The following is a 24,273-nucleotide window of genomic DNA, read 5'->3' as shown; positions in this document are numbered from 1 at the left end:
CTTTATTTAGTTCAGGGTATCAGGGAGCCATCCCAGCGATCAGCAATCAGCAGGAAAGGAATACAGCACTATCTAAATATCCATAAATATTCATTTCCTTCACAAAAGTCACATGACCGCAGCCAGGTGTGAATTCTGTCATTGATTCATATAAAAATTAGAAATTCATCACACTTCTGTGGTTCCTATTTTCAAGTTACAGACACATGTACCTCCTGAACACACTGTAAATAATGAGCTGAAAATGTCATCTTAAAGTCCTTTTTAACTATTTCATAATTATCAACATAGAAAATAGATTTCAAGTGTCTCAGTCATCAAAAATAAAAATATAGACTAAGGCATCTTAGGAATAAAGTGAGCATGGTTGTAACTATGAAACTATATTAAAAAGGCCATTAGACCATTTTTATCTGTTTTTTTAATATGCTGGCTCATTTAGAAATGATTTCTCATAAAATTACTTGGGCTTGAAAGTTGTTCTTCAAAGTCATATTCAAAGTTTAATGCAACTAATCCAGACTGCTTTTAAATTTTTTAACAAATAACATTTATAATTTTGCATAAAGCAACTTCTATATAATAGATGGTCAATAAGCAAAGGTTAAATATAGGACATGAAACATATTTAGAAAAAAATAGGCAACTATGAGTTATTTTAAATCCACGCATTCAATCAACTTTGAATTAAATTTATACATGTAAGCCTCAATATATGTAAAATAAATGGACACAACTATTTACACTGTATTACATTTCTATCATGACATTTTGAAAGAGGTAATATTTGACATAATGTCTTTCTCCATCTTAATTTTCTTTTTTATTTTAGTGGAGCTGTATCTCACATAAAACATGGTATAGATAAGCCTTTAGAGTGCTAGGGCAATTATGTATAAAATTTAGGAAGGTTTGGTAAATTTCTGGAAGCATGTTAAAAGCCCATGGAAATTTCATGAGAAAATCTGGTATAACCAAAAGCTGAATGGGGGTGAAGCTGGATGTCAAGAGAACTGGGCTCTGAGCCCAGCATTAAGTAGATAATATGCTCCCAGGACAAGCCACCCCAACACTGTGAAGTCTCTTTTTCCTCACAAAATAAGAAACTATACTTGACTGAAAAATGGTTTCTCAAGGCCCTTAAAATGTGGTGACTCTACATGTGGTTCAGTAAGAGTCAAGGCCGGGCAAAAAGGCCTGGGAAACTTCCGGTGGAATACATGTATGCATCTTAGTCATCCACTCTTGAATATCATAGAGAAGCCAATCCTCTTGTTTATTGACAATCATTCCTCTGAGCTATGTGTACAAAGGAGAATGGAAAGTAGAGATAGATAGGAAGAAAGAAAGAAATCAAAGACTGCATTTACCACTTGGTTTTCCAATTTTTTGATTTAAGTGGCAAAATTGCTTCTCAGCCCCTAAACCACCATTTACCCAACTATATTCACTCCACAGGTCTCCCCCAGAGGTTTCTTTTGACTTCATTCCCTATGTCTGGGGATGTAGCTGAAGAAAGCATGCCTCCGGATAAAGACAACGAGGAGAACCTGTGTGAGACTAATTGCTTCATATACAAGGAAACTTTGGCTTCTCCCATCTGAGCTAAGTGGTACTGGCAATCTTTAAATATAGCTGCCCTACAAAATCATATAGCATCTAATGCCAAGTGTGTACTAACTAAAACCAGATGCAAAATATGAGGGAAATTTTGTTCAAAGCTTTGCAGCATTGAAGAATAATGGCTCTAAACATTCCTAGTCTAATCTGAATGATATTCTGCAAATATTTCAGATGGTTTTCTCACATCTATCCCAGTCCAACCACTTCGTGATTGAATTTCATGACTTGGCTCCATTAGCATGAAATCAAAATGCACTTCAGCCATCACCAATATATCTCCCCGTAAGGTGATCCTTGGGGAAAAAAAAAAAAAAAAAAGAGTTCTGCCTTCACAAAAGTTTGGGACATGCTGAATACTGTATCTAAGTATTTGCAGTGCACGCTAGTACCTCAAACATTGTGCAAAGCCCTAGAAGAACGACCAGTAGAATTTGTTTGACTCAACATTTCCCAAACTTACCAGGAAAAATCTCCCTTTCTCATCTCCCAATGGGTATCTATTAATATCCTGAAGAACTAGTCTTCCATAGCATTATCTAGAAGACGAATTAGGCCAACACTGTGGCGTAAGTCTCAGATTTATATCAGATACCAGAATCTGAAGCATAGAGAGTAAAAATATTGACTAAAGACCTATCAATAGGGAGATCCAGTTTTGTGGCCAATTAAATTGTTTTGATGAAGTTCAAAGAATCCTTTTGCAAATAAACATCACATCTGTGTATTGCAAGTGTGCTCTGAAACAGAAGAACAACAGTGGAAGAAAAGGAGCAGTTTCCACCTGCCACCACTGTCCCCTTCTGACTGTGGGGGGATTCTCAGGGGAACAAACTCTAAAAGGAATCACTAGGCTGGGTGCGGTCGCTCATGCCTGTAATCCCAGCACTTCGGGAGGCCGAGGCGGGTGGATCACAATGTCAGGAGTTTGAGACCAGCCTGGCCAACATGGCAAAAGCCCGTCTCTACTAAAAATACAAAGATTAGCCGGGTGTGGTGGCACGTGCCTGTAGTCCCAGCTACTTGGGAGGCTGAGGCAGGAGAATCGCTTGAACCTGGGAAGTGGAGGTTGCAGTGGGGTGAGACCATGCCACTGCACTCCAGCCTGAGCAACAGAGCAAGACTCCGTCTCAAAAAAAAAAAAAAAAAGAATTGCTAGAATTGTAGCACTGCTTTCAAAGAGGATATAGACTAAGCCCTTCATTTTCAGATGAGAAACTGAGGTCCAGCGACCAACAATGACTAAATCTATATCCTCTGATTGGGCAATGGAAGGACAATCAATACCCAAGTCTCTCAATTGGTTCCTTATCCACTGCTACCCCATGCAATCTCAACCCTTGCCTGGAATATTATTCTCTGCTCCCCACCAAACCCACCATTGTACTTTTTTTTTTAATTGACAGCTTAAATACTCTAAGTTGTATAAATTCTGTGATAAAATAAAAGGGTCATGAGAGCCTAACGTACCTAGCACAGAGCTACATCCATACATAAGAGGAACTTGATTGGTCATTCAAACAATCTACTTCTGACTACACCACTCTCACTGCCTTCCAGAACTTAGCGTGAATTGTAAACTACCAATTTAATACTAGATTATATAAATATATTATGTAACTCTAATTTGCTTCATGGAAGCAAGTTGTCTTTCCAAATAAAACACCAGATCCCACAAAGCCCAACTTTAATTACCCATGATACCTATCCCAGTGCTAGACACCCAGCAGGCAAGCCAACCAGTGCTCACTGTTTAGAAATTGGAAGAATTCGGAGGAGATATTAAAATAACAATTAGTTCTGCAAACCAGAAGCAGGAGCCCCTCCCTGCTCCAAATCACATGTTGGTAGAAAAGCAAAACAACCGAGTGCGGCTCTGGTCAAGAAAAAATCTCACCCCACATTAAACATTATCACACATCAACCCTGCTAGTTTTCCTAGATTTGTATATAAAATACTAAAACAATTTTTTTGAAAGACTTTTAGGGTAGGACAGGGCAAGAGCACAAGAATAAGGGTAAAATAATTTACTTTCTAAAAAGAGGGAGGGGAGAAAGCGCAAGAAACAATAAAGAAAGAGGAAGGGGGCAAATCAAATTCACAAGAAAGCCATGTGAACTTGGGAGCTCGCAGAAGGCAGAGCTGAGTTAGGAGCAATAAAGTGCCCCTTTCTTCTTCCCACCCCTCAGGGGGCGATCCATGAGCTAAACTGAACTACTCATTGGCAGAAGATTGGGTTGGTAGGGAAAGAGCACAGATTAGAGTCAATTAAGCCAGCCTGATTTTCTCTGGCTCTCTAAAAAATTCTTTAGCTAAAAAAAAAGACTAAATAATGGCATTAGCTGCTAATCTGAAATGTTATCTACTTGTCCTAGCCCGCCAGCCTGCTTCCTGGGTGTGTTGGGTATACAGTAAGGAAATGCAGAAGTGATAAAAGTCTACTAAAAATTAGAAGGCCTGGATCTTAGAGATGGCATAAACCTCAAGATCATGTGGTCTGGGGCAAAGACTTTGGATGGACAGGGATCCAGCTCTAGAGATGAGGCTAAACAGGCGAACTGTCTTGCCCTAGCACAGGCATGTATCCTTTACTTCATAAAGATAAATTCTACCTAGAATCCAGTGGCGCCGATCACAAACATACAACTGGAAGATGAAGGGAAGCCCTCTTACCTCTGAGTCTGTACATGCCAATTCTACCTGACCTTGGAAGGTAACAGCAACTGTTAAGGCACCCCCAGCACAAGACCTCATGGCAATGTGAGCCTATCACCCTGATCTGATAACACCCTACTATAAAAATGGTGGCATAGGCTAAATTATGGAAGGTTAAGAAGGTAAGCCCTGGGGTTGGACTGCTTGGGTTCAAGTCTCGTCTCTCTACCACTTGGTAACTGAACCACTTACTTAACTTCCCCAAGCTTCAATTTCCTCATCGGTAAAATAAAAACAACATCATACACAGTGGTGAGAATCCCACAAGGGCGCTAACAAACACTTATCATATTGCCTGGCAGGAACTAAGTGCTCAATGAATGAATGTTAGCTAATATTAGTCATACTCTGCATTTTCTGTAGCTTTTTCTTAGATGTCTTCTGATCAAATTCTGATTCTGTACAATGCAAGCCTTGACAAATGGCCTCAAACTTGGTTAATATTTTTCTGCTTCTACAAAAATAAAAGGCACTCATGTAATTTTATTTGATTAAAAACAACCATCATCACGACTACAATTACTATTACTACTTTCTACTACTATACCACCTGGCTTATGAAACCTCTCCGTTTTTTTTCTTTCTTTCCTCTTTCTGTCATTCTTCCCTCTCTCAAGATTGCATATGCTCTCTTATTAACTAGGACTTTTCCTTCCTTTATATATAAAAAAAATACGGTATAGTTCAAATCCAATCTCTAGTCCTATCTGGCTGTGTAACCTTGGGCAAGCTTTTTAACCTCTCTAAAACTCAGTTCACTCATATGTAAAATTAGAATAACAGGAATATTGCATACAAGGCTATTGTGAGGCTTAAAGTAATACCTATAAAGTGCCTACACATGATGAACCCTTAGCAAGTCTGAGCTATTTCTCCATTCTCACCTTTATACAATGGATTTCTTTATTTGGGGCAGTATCAAATTCTCTCCTTCCATGAAAAGACAGAGAAAATTGTGTGTGCCAAGTAGCCTGTATGAAAACCTAAATATAGAAATAGTTTAGAATATTACAAAAAAAGGCTCACTTCTACAAGGCTCATTATTCTGAACATCAGGACAATCATGATGATAACAGCCCAATTTAAAGTCCTACATCCAGGTACCCAACTGCTAATGCAGTTGGATTTGCTTGTTTTAAAAGAAGATCTGCACAAATATTTTGGGAAACAGTTTGCACCAGGACAGGGTCACAGTTGATTTATGACATAGCTACAACCAAGAGCAGTCCGAAAGCAGGGGCCAGACAACGAAGGAGCATGCATCCTCCACTCTCAGCTCCTGGTTGGACCCACCCTGACTCCTGGGACGGAGTGAAGAGGGGCTCCTGGCACACACAAGGCAGTGGCACTGGAGGGATAAAGGAGGGAGGAGGACAAAGGTAATGCATTAATGGGTTTTCCTTCCTATGAATTTCATCAATTTTGTTATATAGAAACAGATCCTTTAAAGCAATTTGGATAAATCCAAGTTACATGCTAACCTCCCTTTGCTGTTCCCAAAACAGGTCAAGAAAGTAGGAAAGTGAGAAAAAATAGAGGGACCTTGATTAAGCGCAAGGCAGAGGTGCAAATGAATGATTTCCTGATGTGTCCTTATTCCATATTCAACGGAGTCCACTTGGGTTAAGAAGGCACAAGGTTTTATAGGAAGCTGCAGACTAACCCACCTCCTTCTCACAGGGTCAGTAATTTTAAATGCCAATTTTGAGCTCCACTTTGACTGCAATGATAGGAAGCAAGGAGTCCGTATTATATTTACTCTTCCCATCTCCCAACTTCCGAGATAAGCAACAGAAAGAAAGATGGAAAAGGTGGAAGACACAGCCCACAAGACCTGGGACAGGCTGTCCTCGTGAGGACTGCTGTCTCCAGCAGGATGAAGACACCAGGCTGGCAGCAAAACATGCCATGAATTTGATGCTTTTAATTTACAACCCAATAGTTTCAACAAAAAATAGAGTACAGTTTAGCAAGGGGAAGTTACTCCACCTTTCATACCTGGAATGTTCCAACTTGCCTAACAATTAGTTGGGTGGTCTGGGAAGCTCATCTCTGATTTGGCTTTATGAGAACTTTGATTCTATGACCAAATGCATACCCCTTGTTTGCTGAGTAGAAAATACCAAGGCAGCAGCAGCACGAGCTAGCAAGGGGCTTGCCTGAGTGGGTTACTGGCAGTAAGCAGCATACACAGAAGGCTTACAAAGAACAGCCTCTGTTCTGGAAAGACAAACATACCCAAGTATCATAGCCTTAACTTTCTGCTCATCTGTATGGCCCCTCTAGAGAGAAAACAACACAAAGAAAATATGTAGATGGGCTAAACCAGTGTCATGGGAGCACAGCTAGAAATGGAAATCTTTGTGTGGCCATATACAAATCACTTACATTCTATAGGCTTTGGGCAGCTGCTCTGTGACTATGTAACTATTTGTCTCGAAGCCTCAGTATCCTTATCAAGAAAAGAAATATGCTACGAGTATCTACCTCGTAGTGTAGAAAGAAGGGTGAGATGATCTATCTTAAGGTTTAGCACATTGCCTAGCATATGGTAAGTCTCAGTAAGTTAGGATGACTACATGCTTACAGAGCAAATGGGATGAATGAACCCTATGGTACCTTGTAGGCCTAACATTGTTTTTATTCTAAACTTTGGTGAAGTGAAAAAGAGGGTGCTCGGAGCATGCTGGCTAAGAAGCTGGGGCTCAGAACTGAGAACACAATGGTAGATTTGCCATGGCATCTATATAACAGGATGCATGTTTTGTAATCTTGAACTGATGCTGATGGTTGCCAGAAAAGTCAACTGGTAGATTAAAAGAACAATCACAGTGCTTGGATAGCACTGCACAATTAGAACATGGTCATTTTCAGGGGGTGGCAGTCACACACTGAGATGCTTGAGAGCTGTAAATTCCTATAGCTAGAAAAAGCCCTTGGTGGTTCTACGTCTCCCAGCAAATCACTCTCCCTGATGAATAGTCATCGAATAAGTCAAGAACCACCTACACCTGGATTATGCTGCCGTTGAATGAAGTTCCTTGAAGATCAGACTACAGTAGACTCTTTCTACAAAATAGCCACAGATTACACCCTTGCTAAAACTTGAATGGGCTTTTTCTATACATCTTGTGACTTTGCATCTCCTCTTCAATTCCCAACATACAATAGGACCTCCACACCATGGCAAGCCCAAGAAGACAAACTGCAAAACAGAAGCTCTCCCATTGCTTATGGGCCAAAGAATGGAAGTCATTCCAGTAGTAACTGTTGCCTCCTGGTAAACCCAAACCAACTCTTCTAGTTTCCCCAAATTCTGTAGACTGAAGCTGGCCCACCCAGAGCGGCACCACTAAAGTCTACACATTCTATTAGAAATTCAAGTATAGACAGTATCTTCAACTAGATCAAGCTATTAGATATTAATGTTCAGACAACACCTACCTCACTCCAGACCAGCATGGTACCGAATATGACCTGTAACCCATCAAAGAAATTGTCCCCTATGATGATCACAGTCGCGCCTCCCGTCGTCCATCCTTCACTCGGGCTGATGGCTTTGATACAGGGAGTAGCTGCTTTTCAACACACATGAAAAAGAGAAGGAGTCTGCTGTTAGAACCAAACTTTAATGATGAAGACTTGAGAAAAAGGAAAAAAAAAATCTTTTATCTTTTCACTAACAGAAAGTCCCTCAAGATCTCAGTATTTTCTAGCCACATTAGGACCTGAAACTTCAGGGTGCAACTTCAGTTTTGAAAAGCATTCTTTTCATCGTTTCTATTATAATACATATATTTTACCCAAATCTTTATCAAACCTGAAACTTTATGAAATAAAACACAACGGAAATTTTAATTTGTGAAATGCTAAGGATTTTTTTCTTATTAAAAATGGGTGACTTTCTGGAATATATTGGAAACCTTACAGAATTGCTTCATAGTTAAATATATCTCCTGAAAAGAAAACTTACATTTTTTTAGATAAACATTACCATCCAATAGGAAGCTAAGAAAGAGAGGAGACTAGAGCAGGAAATGATTCTTGCTCCATGCCTTCTGTCTGAAACACTAACATTGCAACATGTCTCATTAAAAATCATTAAGATTTTTTTTTTCAAATAAATGTCATAGATCCCATTTTACAGATGCGAAGAATGCAGGTCACTCAGGGTGAATTATGTAACCAAATAGCTGAGTCAGGGCTCAACCACAGAGTTTTCCATGACCTTTGCTTTGCTGTCTTTCCCAGGCATAAAACTCTAGAACTGACTTTTTCAAAATTTCATATCTCTTTTCTTTCCATTATAAATGGCCCTTGGAGATGGGAAATAATTTGCAAATACTGTGATTCCAAATAGACTGGAGGTGGTTTGTTTAATGAGCATGGCATACTTTCAGCAGAATTGCTGGGCATAAATGTAATTGTTGGATTGTTTTTAATATCTCTCAGAGGGCACCTTTGTGCCACTGAGGACTTTTAACTCTACAGTGTCATGCTTCTGTTCTCATGATTATTTTTATGAACAACAAGAAAGCAAAATCCTAAAGGGAGATACTGTTCAAGGAGAGAAAATGGGACCCTCATCTTTAATAAAAAGTTTATTAAGTATCCAAGACTGACTTTCCGAGCATTGAAGCCAGTGAGAGCACTAGTTAATTTTAACGGGAAAAAACTGGCAAAAAAATATTTGGACTTTGTCAAATTTGGCAAAATGTCACGCTTTAACTTTTGCAAGAAGGAAAGAAAATATTAAGTCCAGCCCGGTGGGACCATTGCTCACGTGCCACCACACAAACAAATAGAATGGGTTTGATTTTGATTCAAATTAATCTTAAAAATTTGCACAGAGAAATTTGGAAATATCCAAACTAAACATTTCATGTTGGCTGAACTCATAGCAATGCATTTACAACTTAAACTGGGCAGTTCAGATGACTTTTCTCTCCTCTACTTTCTCCCAAAAACAAAATAATTAATCAAGAAGATGTAAATGATTCGTGACTTGACATTTCTTGTCTGATTTTTTAACATACATAGAGGTTGTGATCATTGTTCCACAACCATAGGGCTTTTTCTTAAACAAAAGTGACCTTTAAAAGTAAAAAATGTTTAAATGCATGATTAAGTACTCCCAAACCAGTGGTAGAATATGATGTATGATTTGAAGCAAGTTATAAGAGAAATAAACTATATTTGACAACTACATAAAGTTCTAAATACATATGCAGTTTGGAAACATTTTGTTAATGTCCCCAAATATCAATTCTAAATTTATAACTCAGTCTACTTAGTTGCTAGAATGGAGTACAAAAAGTGTTATGATATCCCTAGTACTTCTGAGAAGAACAGGATATTGTTTTAACTGAATTGGTCTTGAGAGTCCTGACTGAGCCAAACTATGGAATCCAATGGGGTCATTAATTGCTGACCCTGAGATTATCCACACAGATCACAAAATGGTCTTGGTGTTTATTATCAGTTTTAGCTGTGGAATTTCTGTTAATTTTTATTTTTTTTAATCACACACACATATTTCTTTAGCTAAATACGGTCTCCTGCAGGCTTTCTCATCATTGCACAAAGGGAGGTGGAAATGGGTGTTTCTGTGTCTTTGAGAAACCCTCCTACAGGAAAGGCCTTAAAATAGCATGGCCAAGACCTGCTGGTTTTGAACTTGACCCCTTCGCTCTTTTTTCCACTTGTTATATGTAGGATACAGAAGTCACGTGGGTGTACATGCATGTGTGTGTATGTGCTTTCAAACACTTCCCAAGGAAAGTTGCAATGTTTTCAAATACTGTGAGCAATTTTCCAGAAGCAAAGCTATACGTCAGTGCCTCAGAGGCAAGAAAGAGCATCAAGCTTCCAGAGATAACCAGGTGAGGAAACAATATTTGACACCATCTTCTTAGTTTTAGAGAGATAAAGCCTTAAGGGAAGTACCCCAGGAAGAATGACACACCCCTCAGTCCATCCTACCTCTACACTCGGCACCAACCACTATCCCTGCTTCGAGACTCTATGCCATTCTTAGAGCAGGTAAGTCATTCAGACCTTTCTAAGTTTAGACCTCTAAGGGTTCCAAAGCTCCTCCTATATATCTGTTATAACATATTAGTCTTGAGGGGAAGCTCGGTGGCACCTCCCCACTGGCAAATTTGAAAAATATGTAAAGGAATCATGAGCTATCCCAGAGAGACAGGATGAGGAGGGGAAGCTAGTAGCATTTAGTAACTGGAGGTCAAACCGGGTGTAGTGGCTCACACCTGTAAACCCAGCACTTTGAGAGGCCAAGGTGAGAGGATCTCTTGTGGCCAAGAGTTCAAGACCGACCCAGGCAACACAGTAAGACTCTGTCTCTATGAAAGGTTTTTTAAAAACTAGCCAGGTGCAAGCCTGTCATACTAGCTACTGGGGAGGCTGAAACAGAAGGATTTCTTGAGCCCAGGAGTTCAAGGCTGCAGTGAGCTATGACTGCACCACTGTACTCCAGACAGAGCGAGACTCTGTCTCTTAAAATAAATAAATAAATAAATAAATAAATAAATAAATAAATAAATAAATAAATAAAAGATGCTAATTATCCAACAATGCATGAATGCATGGGATAGTCCCCATAAATGAAGAACTGCAAAATGTCAATAATGCAATGTAGAAAACCCTGTGACCAGCAAAAAAGAATCAGGCCCAAGAGCTATTGTTAAGAATTCACAGACCCATGTAGACCAAGGCAAGACATACAAATGAATGCAGCAGCTCAGGCTCTCAGAACAAGCATGAGATGAATGGCCACTGATTCTCAACATCTGTAATGCAACGGGAAGGTGCTGGTGAATTGCACGTGCCCCAGGGAAAGGTGGCAGCACTGCTCAGCTTCAGCCTTTGGTGACCCCATAAAAATGCAGGCCTAGCATTGTCTGGGTTTCTGGTGATCTTTCCAAAGAAGCCAGGAAGCCACATTTTTATATCAAATTTTTCAATCTTTAAATGTTGGAAACGAATTCAGTATTTTTTTAATGCGTAGGCCAAACAAAATGTTTGTGGGCTGGCTTTAACTCACAGGCTGCTATTTTACATTTTAACCCTACTCATGACACACCTGCCAGGCTAAAAGCAGACCTGGAAATACTTGCAACTGTGGCTAAAACTATAGGTACCCAAATGTTCATTGTGGTATTGACAGCAAAAAATTCAGATGTCTAGGTACCTCCAGTAGGGAGTGGTTAAAGAAATTATGGTATATCCATACTATAGAATACTAGGAGTGTCATTAAAATACACAGAACAATTCTATAAACTGAGATGGAAAGATTTCAAAATAGGTTAGCAAGTGAAAAAAAACAATTTGCAAAGTAAAGAACAGTGTAATTAAGCTTATTTTTAAATGATATATATGAACCTGTGTATGCACTAGTATGTGTATGCATGTAGTTATATGTGAACAGGTATGATGGACAAAGGCCTGGAAGGAAGGATATGCATAACTGTCCCCAGCGGGTCCTTATAAAAAGGACTAGACTGGGGTTGACAGAAAAGGAGGACTATTAACATTTATTCCCTATGTATCTGCATGATTTAAATTTTTTCAATGTGTACAAATAAAGTACTATGTAATAAGAATTAAAAAATTAAGTAGCAGCAGAACATTTAATTCTATGAGAGAGAACAGTTTTACTTTTTAGAGCAAAATTACATTTTAAAAAAGCAAAATAAAACAAACAAAACAGGTGCGCTGACCCTGAGCCTCCCCTTCTCTCCTCATTTTGGATATGTTCTCTCTGAGAAAGCTCAGACAACATCCAAAGCAGCCAAGGACTTGTTTCTTACATTTGGGATACCCAGAGAGAAACAGAGGGAAGACAGGGAAAAATCACTTTTAATAGTCACAGTGGATGGATTCAGTGGAATTTGACTGTGAAAAGATTTATGAAAGAGTTCAATTCAGCACAGGGATGTGATAATCAATACAATTCTATCTCCAAGAAAATATTATGGAATGTGGGGGCGGTATTTGAATACAAAACCACTTTTACCAGCAAATTTTTGATTTAATTAATACAAGATTCTTTCTTCCTCTCCAACGAATTTTCACACTCTTAAGTATCCGCAAGGCCAGTGACCCAATTTCTGGTTTTAAATCTCACTAAAAATAAAAGTTTAGGGTTAGGGGGCGGGGTTTGCCTCTTTTTTTAAATCCCTTCCCCCACCCCTCACCAGCCACAAAAGTAGATTTTCCTTCCTTCAAACTACGACAATAACATGATTATCCTACCACAGTTTAGCATAATGGCTCTGAAATGCTCATGGCACATTGCAGAGTTAAAGTGGAAATTATTAGGTAGCTCTTCTTTGTTATAATAATGATCACTCCACAAATAAAAGCTCTTCTCCCAAAGGTACTGCAAGGCACAAAATGCTAATTCTGAAGATTATGTGTGTGCTTTTATTAAATATTACTATGCCCTGCCTGTTTGAGGGCTTCTCTGCTCTGATTGTTTTATGAGTACCATGTTAATGTCATTCCCATCTTGCTAGCAGCAGGCACACATTTTAGCGTTTGTATGAGAGTTGATCAAAGGCCACGTGCTGGGGGAATTGCTGAGAAAACACGGACAAGCGATAAAAATCTAACAGATTAACTGGTTTAAATTTCATTTCAGGGTGTTGAACTTTGGCTCAGGACTCTAATACTACACCATGAGTCAGGGCCTAATTACCAGATTTCCAATTTGCTTCTTGAACAATGGTCATGGTGAGAAGGAAAAGAGAGGGAAGAATAAAAAAAGAAAAGAAAAGAAAAGAAAAGAAAAGAAAAGAAAAGAAAAGAAAAGAAAAGAAAAGAAAAGAAAAGAAAGAAAGAAAGAAAGAAAGAAGAAAGAAAGAAATCGTTCAGCGCCAGTACGTATTTAACAACTAATGTTCTGTGTGCAGACAATTGCACCAGGGGACATTTGCTATCACCTGCTCTATCTCCCGAGCATTTATATTTCCTTTGAAAAGCCACAGAAGGCAGAAGAAATCACAGATGCCCTCGGTAGTTTAAAATTTTCTGATTTACAGAATAAGTGTTACATGATTCAAGTGCCTGCACACTTGGACTGGGAGCATCAGTCTCTTTATTAGCAAGGTGAATATATAAGCTGGAATCGCACTTCAGCCTCCAATAGAAATGATCTATTTCATTGATAGAAAGCAAGGGCCAGGAGAGCCATGTTTACCTCGGGGTTTATGGGTGGCCTTGGGAATAAGGGTTAATTGAGCTCAGAGGTGCCTGCCCATTGAGGTGAATTAGTGGTGTGTGCAGCTATCAGCAGGGCCCTAGGGCTGCTCTTATTTTTTCCTTCTGAAATCTCTCTGTGCTGTGATCAATACCTCACTTGTTTGGGGTAGCCATATAGATGACCCAGGTTCAGCATTTATCATATCTTATCCCCAAAATGAGGCTTTTGTGATAATCAATGTGACATTATGAAAGCCTAATTAGAGATATATTGTTTGGCTTTTTTCTCCATTCCTTTATCTAAATACACTGGAGAAACAACACTCTGTGAGTTGATAAAATGTACAAATGTAGAAATTTTCTAATCTAAATCTAAATTTAAATCTCAAGGTGATATAAGGTTCTTTTCCATTCCCATTACATGTGGCGTAGGAAATCATGCACACTCTCTTTTCCAGAATTCTATTAACCAGAACTCGCTATTAGTGAGCATTTCTACAAAGCAGACCACTGATGCTTACAATGGAGGTGAAAATGCTGGCACTAGCCTTTACTGGCTTCTGAGTAAAGACAGAAATATGAAATTATGTTGTTGATTTTAACATTTGGAGTATGACTGTATTTGAAAATGGGCAAGAACTCCAGTTGTTCAAATTCCACATCTAGCACTTAGTGCAACCTCAAAACAGTCTCTTACCTTCTTTAAGTTGTAGTTGCCATGTGGGCACTCACCTCACAGAGTTCCAGCAAAATACACAGAAAATGACTACTTGTGTTTTGTTGTTTTACTATGTACCACATAATACGCTAGTTGCTGCTATAATAATTATCATCAGCTCCTCATTAACCAGAGTTTATTTACGAGAATACCCTATACTCTCACCAGTTCAGATTATGTAGTTTATTGTAAGACTTTCCTAAGAACTCCCAGTTCAGCTACTTGCTAACATATCCAGCTAAATGTACTGAGTAGGTGGAACTGGCAACAGTCCCTCCAAAGTAGAATGTTTTTTTAAGGATCTCATTTGCCTGGAATGAATATTAATGGGAAACTTTTCAGAAATGAGGAATTGACTTTAATGTTATTGTCCCAAATTTTTGAGACTTGGCAGAAAACATAAAACCCATGAGCTCAGCTCATTTCTACGGGATACTTGTGACCTCGTAAAACTCATGCTTTTCTCCCTTTTATCTCCTTAATTTTGGTGATGTTGTACTTGGGAGAAACGGAGAGACTATTGAGGGCACAAAATATTCCACTTGGACTAAGCACACAGATATCTCTTCCTCCTGCACAATCTGAATGCTTGTTTTTGCTGGTGATTTTTTTTTTTTTCAGTGAATGATGACCTTCCTGCTCACAGCTCCTTAGCACTACAACCTGCCTTCTTTGATCCTGAAACTAGCAGCTACTGGACAGGCAAGAGGACCAACAGAAAGTTTTCTTCCAGCTGGAAGACTGGACCTCTGTATTTTCACCATGCACAGGAGGCAAATCTATTCTTTGTTTATCCATTCTCCAACTGGATGCTTTAGAAACCAGAAACAGTTAGAATGTCTGACCTGAACTCTGGTACCAGAGTATACAAACTTCACTTTCAGAATGCTAATTCCAAATAAACAAGTAAACTCAGCCAATAAACAAACAAATTTGACAGTTTCCTCATGCAAGGTGTAGCAGCCTTTATAACACTTATGCTGTTGCTTTAACTTGTGTTACTAGGGATTTGTTTCTGCCTCACTTTATTTTCTTCAGTAATTGCATTATGCAGTTAAGCATTTTATTGCTTATTAGGATTTTTATTTCATTTTGTTATTTGTCTGCATTTATTGCCCTGTCCACTAGCATATCTAGATAATACTTGGCAAAGATTCATGTATTATATATTAAAAAGAGTCGTGTGTGTGTGTGTGTGATGTTTGTCACTTTAAGGAGAAATGTAACCCATGATACAGAGATTTCTCCGTACTAGATGCAATTAAACCTATTAAATATTAAATGAGGAGATTGAGAATTTCAAGTGTTTTTCATCCTTTATTCCAAAGTGACTTCATTTGGCAAGAATGCCCTTTGCTTTGACAGCATTAATGGCTCTCACAGAAAAGAAGAAAAGGAAAAATTCACAGGCACTATTTGGAAATGTAGCTCCAATGTCCATCTACATTAAGGCAGTGTTAGCTTAGTGGTGAATATCTAGATGTACCTAAACTTAGCAAAATAGTGTCTAAGTTCCAATTTATGCCATTTGCTAATTATAGACTAAGCCCAAATTATATTCTCTTCCTATTTTGCAGCTTTCTTATTTTATTCCGAATTAGCAAAATTTCTCAACAATCAATGGACATAGCACCTGAGCAAGGGAAGGACAAAAACGCTGGTGCAACAACTGTAATCCAAAACATTCCAGGGCAAGCGCTTTTGGATTCCTGAGTTTGTCTGTCGGAGATCTGGAACTGTGCAGGTTCATTACACAGGGTTATTTGACAATTTAGCAGTAAGAAATCTTGACATTTTGATGTACCTGTAACTTCTAAATTGCATTTGAAAGACTTGTTGAAGGCTTTTTGATTTAATGACACACAACATAGCATTGTTTCATAATATGCAAAAATTGTTTGTTAACTACACTGCAGCTCAGAATTTTATAACTCAAGGCGTGACTATACTGTTTTCCACCTCACGTTTGATCTGCCAAATCCAAAATTAAAATGTACAAAATATTAATCTTAGAGCAGCCAAAGGCAAATATTGTCATCAGTTCTTTGGGTTTCTTTCCCGCCTCTTATTCTATGACTGCCAGTCACTCCATTGCAAAGCAATGGGGAAAAATTGTCATGGAGGGTAAGAGATTTTTCAAAATGAATTATTCATCAATCCAATTGTGATATTTGTTGCAACAATAGTACATTCACGTGCCTCTGATTATACAATAAGTAAATAACTCTCTTCTTCCTGACAAGGAGAACTTTCATGCACAAAATTATTTTTAGTCCAATTCTCCTTATTGTCCTGTTGTAAGAAAAGTTTGGGAAATGAAAGCCAAGGGGAAAAAAGGAAACGAAAACAATCTTCCAAAAATGGACACCCGATATTGTGAAAAGGGGAAACAATTTTCAGGTTAAAAAAATATGCAACTGCTTCTTCAAGGACTATTCAAGTCTTTATTCACAAGCAGTCTTTCTGGGCCTGGAAAATCATAAAGTCAAATATGAGCAAGTCTAGTGGAAAATCTGTGACGTTAATCTTGGCTGGAGTCGTATTTTTAACAGGCCTTGAATGTGTGTGCCGGATTATCCAGATGGCCATACAGGAATCGGCCTGATAGGATTAAACCTTTATGCTGAACTCTGCTCCATCTGTTCGCCAAGGTTTGCCTTTCCTTATCTGAATATGAATTTTTAGCCTCCTTATGTCTGGAGGCAGGACCAAATTCAGCAATAAAAACATAGATGCATGCAGATAATTTAGCATTTCATTAGTTACTCTCAGTTCATATTACCTTGGTCTTTTTCTAGGAAATGTTTTTGCTATGAATTTTGCTAAGAAATTTTAAAACATGTAGAATCTACTTTTTTGTTAGAGGGTTTTGTCTTTCTATTCCTATTGAATTCTAGGAATCATTCAATTCACTACTATAATAGGAGTTTACATTGATGTTTGCCCACAAAGATAAAAAAGACATGGTATCCTCTTAGCGGAATTTGACTGTAAGATTAGATGATGTACAATTCCAATTGGATGAATGATCCAAGCAGAAGATATTCACGTGTGTTTTCTTCTTTTTTTTTCCTATTACAAGAGGATCAGTATTAGTCATCACTTAACAAAATTAGCTACAACACTGTTTCTATCATTTTCTTTAAGATTTCTATGTTTTTGAGGAAGCATGTGTTTTTTTGCTGGGGCAGGGGTATGGGTGTGGGAGCAGAAGCTATAATTCGAGCTTCAACTGGAGTGAAAAAAGCAGACATTTGTTTTGTCCTCCATGCACATATCCCTAGAAGCAGTGAAGTCGCTTATTGATCAACTGGAAAAGTTGGCTTACGGCAGGCAGGTTTCAGGAAAAAGGCCAGTGGGTTGCCAATCAGCCAGAGCTTGGTAGATGGCTCTGGGTTTCAATTCTATGACAAAGACAAAGGGAGGGCTCTGACTACCAGGCACGGTGGAGAGGGCCAGTGACAAGTTTCCCAGGCAAACAAGGTGTGAACGAAAGAAAAAGTTGCATGAGAGAGGGATCTTTTAGAATCCTACTTGTAGGCTGGTTTATAGCAACACGATCTTTAGATGTGCTCAGTGTGTTCATGATGGAAATCTCAAGAGATGGCAGCCTGTGTGCCCTTGGCCCTAAGAAGGGAGGATCCCTCCAGCAGTCTAGCAGGATTCCATAGCCTTCCTTCTCACAGTACCCTCACTCACCCTGGCTCTTGGCTCTATGCTGTCGTGAATGTGGGAGTCAAGTACCTCATAAAATAATGTAAGCTTTTCCACTCACAAGTACAGTTATTATACTTAAGTAGTACCCTTAACTGAACATTTAGGGGACAGAGAACAGTCGGACTTCCCATTTAAGCTTAAGATGACTTATGCTTATTGCTATGAATGTGCACATAAACATTTTGTAAAACACATGTCTTAGGCTCCTGAAATTGACAAGAATTCTAGCCAGGTAGTGGTTCCCGCTTTGGAAGTAGATGCCCCTAGGCGATGAAGCCTACTAGAAGTCATCTCTTGTAAGATGGGCAAGTTCACACACACAACCCTACTGTCTATCTTCCACATTCTATCCTAAATGAGGACAGCTGACTGGATGTTTGATCTCATTACTCAATCTGCTTTTGCTTTGCCCATTACAGTAGCCACTAGCTACATGCAGCTATTTACATTTAATTTTCAATTAATTAATATGAAATACAAATTATTTCCTCAGTCATACCAGCCACCTTTCAAGTAGTCAACAGTTATAGTGGCTAGTAGCTATCATATTGGACAGCACAGAGATAGGACACTTCCATCATCACAGGAAGTTCAATTGGATACCACGGATCTCAGGATCAAGTTTTCATAACTCAGCCTATAACTGATAGAGACTAATCAGAGCTACAATATAGGGGGTGCCCTCCATAGACTAGGAACAACAATTAATCTCTAATCCCTCCAACGAGGGTCACAAAATCAAATGCTCACAGGGCTAGGCAGGAAGGTAAGTCAATGAAATGGGACGAGGCGATGCAATGGGATTGGTGGGGATTGTGGCTAAATGTAGAGTATGTGCTTCATCCAAAAGGAAGATGATTTCTGAGTTTTCCCTACCCGTTGCCATTTGAGAATGTGGATCCAGCACTACCAGCTCTTCTGATTATAAAAGACATTTGTAAATCCAGGTTTTCATATAATCTCTCTATTTTTAATTGCCAGCAACTAATACATAATTTCTTAAGGTGCCATGCAACCCAAACATAAATATGGCTGAAGGCTGGATTCAGTTCATGATCTACCACTGTGCAACTTATATAAATCCTCGGAGGGCTCAGAGTCATATTTTACTGATTAATTATTAATTTCTGCAATCATAGAACTAATACTGTCACTGACTTACCAAACAATAAACATAATCATGGCCAATTTTGCTCCTGATCTTTACGTCTTCTCCCAAAACACATGGAAGTCCCCCAGTTGGCCTTTCTTTGCTACGCAGAAGATTTCCTATATGCAGTTTGGGAGATGAGCTCCCTCTTCCTGAAGGATTTTTATTGTCATCATGCAAGACAGCATAGATAGTGACTTTTTAAGACAATCATGTTTTGAATGTGAGCAGCATTTTGAAACCAACCTTGCCCAACCTTTAAAAATGCACAAGTCCTGCTTTGTGCTTTTCGGAATAGTTCTGCTTATATTTCTCCCCACAACCGAGGCTGCCATTGCTAACATATTTCAGTGAACTTTCATTATTCAGAGCCTTATCATTCTGAGCCAGTTTCCTCACCTCCCTGACACATTCAGTGACACTGCAATCCAGCATTTGTTACAGCACAGATGTTTCCGTGGTGATGATCTGTGATGTCATAAGCACAGGAATATGTATCATTGACTTTGCCCACGTAAGCCATGCAAAGAAGAGTGGGAAGTCCACTTTCATCTCAACTCCATGATGTACTGACTCAACTTCCTCAAAAATTACTCGTTGGGGTCTGGGCTGTTCTGTCTGGACATCAAAGAGCAAATACTCACACTTGCCTGTTTGTGATTCACTTCTACTACATAATTATTAGTTATATGCAAAGTCCAGTCTACCTATCAAAACCCAGATTAACCTTCCTCAAATACCAGCTTTCAAAACTTAGCCAGCAGGATCAAGGCCACCCTCATGAGTCTGGCCCATTCTCCCTTTCCAGCCTCATTTTCAGCCTCAGCAGCAGTTAAGAGCACCAGCTCTGGATTCAGGGGGCCTCAGCTAGCCCACATTTCAGCTTCATCATTTACCACCTTGGGCAAATTACTTCACTTTTTGAAAGCCTCTACCACTTTAATTGAGGATAATAATTACAAGACAGCCCACCTCATAGGGTTGTTGTAAGGTTTGAATGAGTTAACCTACGTGAAGAGTTCAGTACAGAGTGGGCAAAAAATGTGAGATGATGATGAAGAGGAGGAGGCAGAAGAGAATTGGGAGGCCGAGGCGGGCGGATCACGAGGTCAGGAGATCGAGACCACAGTGAAACCCCGTCTCTACTAAAAATACAAAAAATTAGCCGGGCGTGGTGGCGGGCGCCTGTAGTCCCAGCTACTCGGAGAGGCTGAGGCAGGAGAATGGCATGAACCTGAGAGGCGGAGCTTGCAGTGAGCCGAGACTGCGCCACTGCACTCCAGCCTGGGTGACAGAGTGAGACTCCGTCTCAAAAAAAAAAAAAAAAACAAAAAAGAAGTTGCTGTAGGAGAAAGAGAAGGAAAATAGGGAAGAAGAAAAGAAAGATGGTAATGACCAGCTTCCCAAATCCACTGTCTCCAAACATCCTTCGCATGTTCCCAGCTTATTTTTTTATGAAAGATATACCACTTACTTCCAACACCCAAACAGTTACTTGCCAAAAAGATCCATCTTTTGCATGAAGGTGTCTCTTTCTATCCCAGTCTACAAAACACTAACCCTTTAGCGAACTCTTCCTATCTTTCCCATTTATTATTTACTGCACTTTTCCTTGAACTCTTATCTTGATAAATGCATGTGTTTATATATACAGCTGGGCAGGTATATACATAGGCAAATCACCCCAACTAGTCAATGCATCCCTTGCAGACAGGGACCTCATTCATTTACGAACTGGATAGACAGTACTCTGCACTCAACCCATACCTGACAATTAACTAGCATTGTTAAGTTTTTAAAGGGCTTTACCATACATTATCTTAATTATTCTTAATATCAACCTTGAGCTCTAGGCAAGCAGACCATATTCCTCATTCCACTTTACAAACGACATAGCTGAATCTCAGGGATTCAACTGGACTTGAGACTTTGAGAATCCACGTTGATTGATATAGTCAAATATTTAAAACACCCAAACTACGCTTCGACTTTGGTGTTTATCTGAAATTTCTGTTCAGTTTGGTTAAAATATTCACTTAAGTCATACAAATACAGCCAAAGTCCCATAAAATCTTAAGTTGTGCAATTTCTTATCCCCAAGATAGAGGGTGGATATTTATTAACTTTACAGAATATTACTAGTCTATTTCCAAGTAAAGTTATTTTCCCCGTAAGACTCAGACCTGCATATGAATTATAGTAAAATCCCTCTCCACCTTCTTCTATTTCCAAGTTCAGAAAATGGCATCCTAATATAATAGCACAGGTGCCAATTTAAACACAGGAACATTGAAAATACTGCCAAACTTCCAGGCTTAGAAGCTTTTCTATTGTTACATGTTGGGCTGCTAAAAACACACAGAGTCTGAACATCTAATACAAATGATAGCAACACTATGAGAAACATTTTTAAAGCATCAGGCAGTCCCTTTTAACTTTCATTTTTAATCTGGACATTGTCCATTCCAATGGTCTTCACTATAGAATGTTGCACGTATCATGAAAATAATAACAATTTACTGACTAACAAATAGACTATTCTAAAATAGTACCTTAATAACACTTTCCCCCAACTTTCTTTTTCTTTTAAACAGCAAAGATTGGATTCCACAGGCCATTAGCTAACCAAATCAAGGAGAGTTTCTAGGATTCTGCCAAAGTTAAAAGGTAGAGGAATATGAGGTTTGACTTTATAGATTTGTTGCACATAATAGTTACTGGAAAAGCACAGCTGGTTTGATGATTCCACCAGAAGATTTTGGCAAAGAAAGACCAAAGATATATTTTCTTCCTCTATCAAGAAATGATCCAATACATTGGAACTGGCTGGGATATATCCCTCTCACCCACCAGCCCACGGATAATACACCCAACAGCATTTGCCTCAGGCCCAGCACATAGTAGGTGCTCAGTATCTGTTGGCTTCTCCAGCTATGTTCAAAAGAGAAATAGATAAAAAATAATGAAGAATTAAAGATCTCAATTTGTATCAACTATGTTCATTTTAATTATCATTCTTCTAAATAGCAGCCCAAGTACATTGCTCTCTGTTCATATTCAATATATGCACCATCTTGAAATTTTTATTACTTTGCCCCAAGGTCAATGAAAGAAACTGAAGGGTTGAGAAGAGGCCTCAAATCTGACACTGTCTGTGTCCCTGTTCCCTGGGTCCCCTGCTGCATTTCTCCCCAGAACTGTGGATGAAAACTGTGGGTTTGAACAACTGGTGTCCTGCTGATTGCAACTGTCAATTAAATAAGCCAGCAACACAGGAGCATATGTTCGCATATAAAATATTGATTAATTTCACAGATTGGGATAAAAATATATTAGTACTTGGGTTCTGCTTTCATGCTTAGTGTTCAGATATGCACTCAGTCCATTCAGATCTATTTCTGCACCCTGTGGGCTCAAGAGTGTTACTTTTGTGTTTCGCTTTTCTTTTCTTTCTCTGGTTACCCATGTTAGTGCTTCTGTTATAACTGACCAGCAGCATACGTTTTAGCAGGATTTTAATTACTAGGTCATCTCCCAGCCAACTTGCACACGGCAGGCCGGCAGAAAAGCCACAGTCCTGCAATCCATGCCTCAGATTTTCTCTTGTGTCCCTCCAGGTAAATCTCTTTTTTCTGAGGATGCTAAAATCATGCTGATGGCATCATATTCATCTGATAAGAATGATGACCACCTAATTTCTATAAAGTATCATTTCTGTCCACTGAGTATTTCAAGTTGCAGGGCTGGCACAGGGAGTTTGAGATGGGGTGCCTGATAGTGTGACGTGATACCAGGACTCTTTATCTTAACCCAGAAAAGCACCTTCCCATATATCACTGCACATGCCAACTAACTTACCCTTGGGATTTAGCATAGATCTGGCTTTTCAATTTGCCTTTGAGTAATGTCGTCAATTTGTTTCAATTGAAGCAGGTATTATATTACATGCTCAAATAGCAGGAGAATTTCTCTCCATGTCTGAAGTCCAATGTGGAGGGGAGATTAGCACTGACTAAACAATAAGAAAAAACAGTGGTGAGGACCCCTTGTGTCAGCTACTTGGAGATCCAAAAGCTGCAGATGAAAACCTAACTTTGGCCATGACCAAATCCTTAAAGGATGGCCTCAGTTTCCCAAATGTGTTAAGTAAAACTAATAATACTAGTGCCCTCCCATGGCTGTTAAGAGCATTAAAAGAGATCATACAAAGTGCTCAGCACTGAACTTGATGCAGAGAAAGTACTTAGCAACCGCTATCGTAACAGTAAGGCCATGATCACCCAAAACACTGCTCTAAATGCTACCATTTTATGGAGGATGAGTTCTGTTAGACCATGATTAAGGAACTGCAATGGAACCACATCTCAAAGTCAAAGAGTAAACAACCTACAGAAATTTTCCAAGTTTTGTTTCTCAAAAATGGATCTCAGACTTAACCTACCTTCCCTATTTGCCCTCCCTACAGCTTCTAATGTTTTATCCCCACATGGAATTTTGAATATGCTTTCCACTCTCCTGTTCATTCTCATTTAAAATTTTAAAAATTTCCCTGATTCTTCAGACTTGGCTGAGTCTCCCACTTTTAAGCTCTCTTAGGAGTCTGTATTTGTACCTTATAGCACTTAACCATCATTGCAGTTTAAATCATTCCATGTGCCATTATTTGTCTAATATCGGCACATAAATACTTACACTCACGTGACAGTCTACATCATAATGCTAACAACTGTCCCTGCCTTATCACCTCTGTAGCCCTATTGTCCGATATAATTGGCAATCAGTCAATAAACATGTGTTAGTGTTAAATAGATGAATGATCGAATAAGTAAACGAACTAAAGAGGAATCACTGGTGTTATTAAGATGTTAAGGAACTAAACAGAGTAGCTGAAAAGTTAAGAATTCTTCCAAAAGTTATGAACCATTGCCACTACACCCACGATGGGCTTCTTAGGTTGACAACTGGTGGCTATGTGGAGTCCCATTTCCTGGGTCAACTTAGCCCCCATTTCAGCAGCAGGCACTCCATTCTCTTGGGGGTTAAAATTAGCACCAGTAAGCTCCCCCTTTAGCGGGCTCTAATCATGCAAGGACCCAGGTGGATCTTGCTGACAGATGTTAAGGTTAGAA

The 24,273-nt window shown here is 39.1% G+C and overlaps 1 protein-coding gene across 17 annotated transcripts in view; it reads right to left on the bottom strand.

Annotated features, from left to right (window-relative positions):
• EBF1 (EBF transcription factor 1) overlaps window positions 1-24,273 on the bottom strand; it is a 405,670-nt gene that overhangs the window by 93,767 nt on the left and 287,630 nt on the right. For 10 of the 17 annotated variants that reach the window (XM_055285450.2, XM_055285451.2, XM_055285448.2 and 7 more), the window contains one exon: window positions 7,781-7,911. In XM_055285450.2, the coding sequence (XP_055141425.1) occupies window positions 7,781-7,911 (131 nt within the window). Of the gene's footprint in view, window positions 1-7,780; window positions 7,915-24,273 lie in introns of all 17 variants that reach the window. The other 7 variants (XM_055285438.2, XM_055285441.2, XM_055285433.2 and 4 more) reach the window with 1 other exon arrangement.

Source organism: Symphalangus syndactylus, chromosome 7 (assembly GCF_028878055.3).
Source record: "Symphalangus syndactylus isolate Jambi chromosome 7, NHGRI_mSymSyn1-v2.1_pri, whole genome shotgun sequence".
Classification (NCBI taxonomy): domain Eukaryota; kingdom Metazoa; phylum Chordata; class Mammalia; order Primates; family Hylobatidae; genus Symphalangus; species Symphalangus syndactylus.
This window is presented reverse-complemented; position numbering and strand designations above follow the sequence as displayed.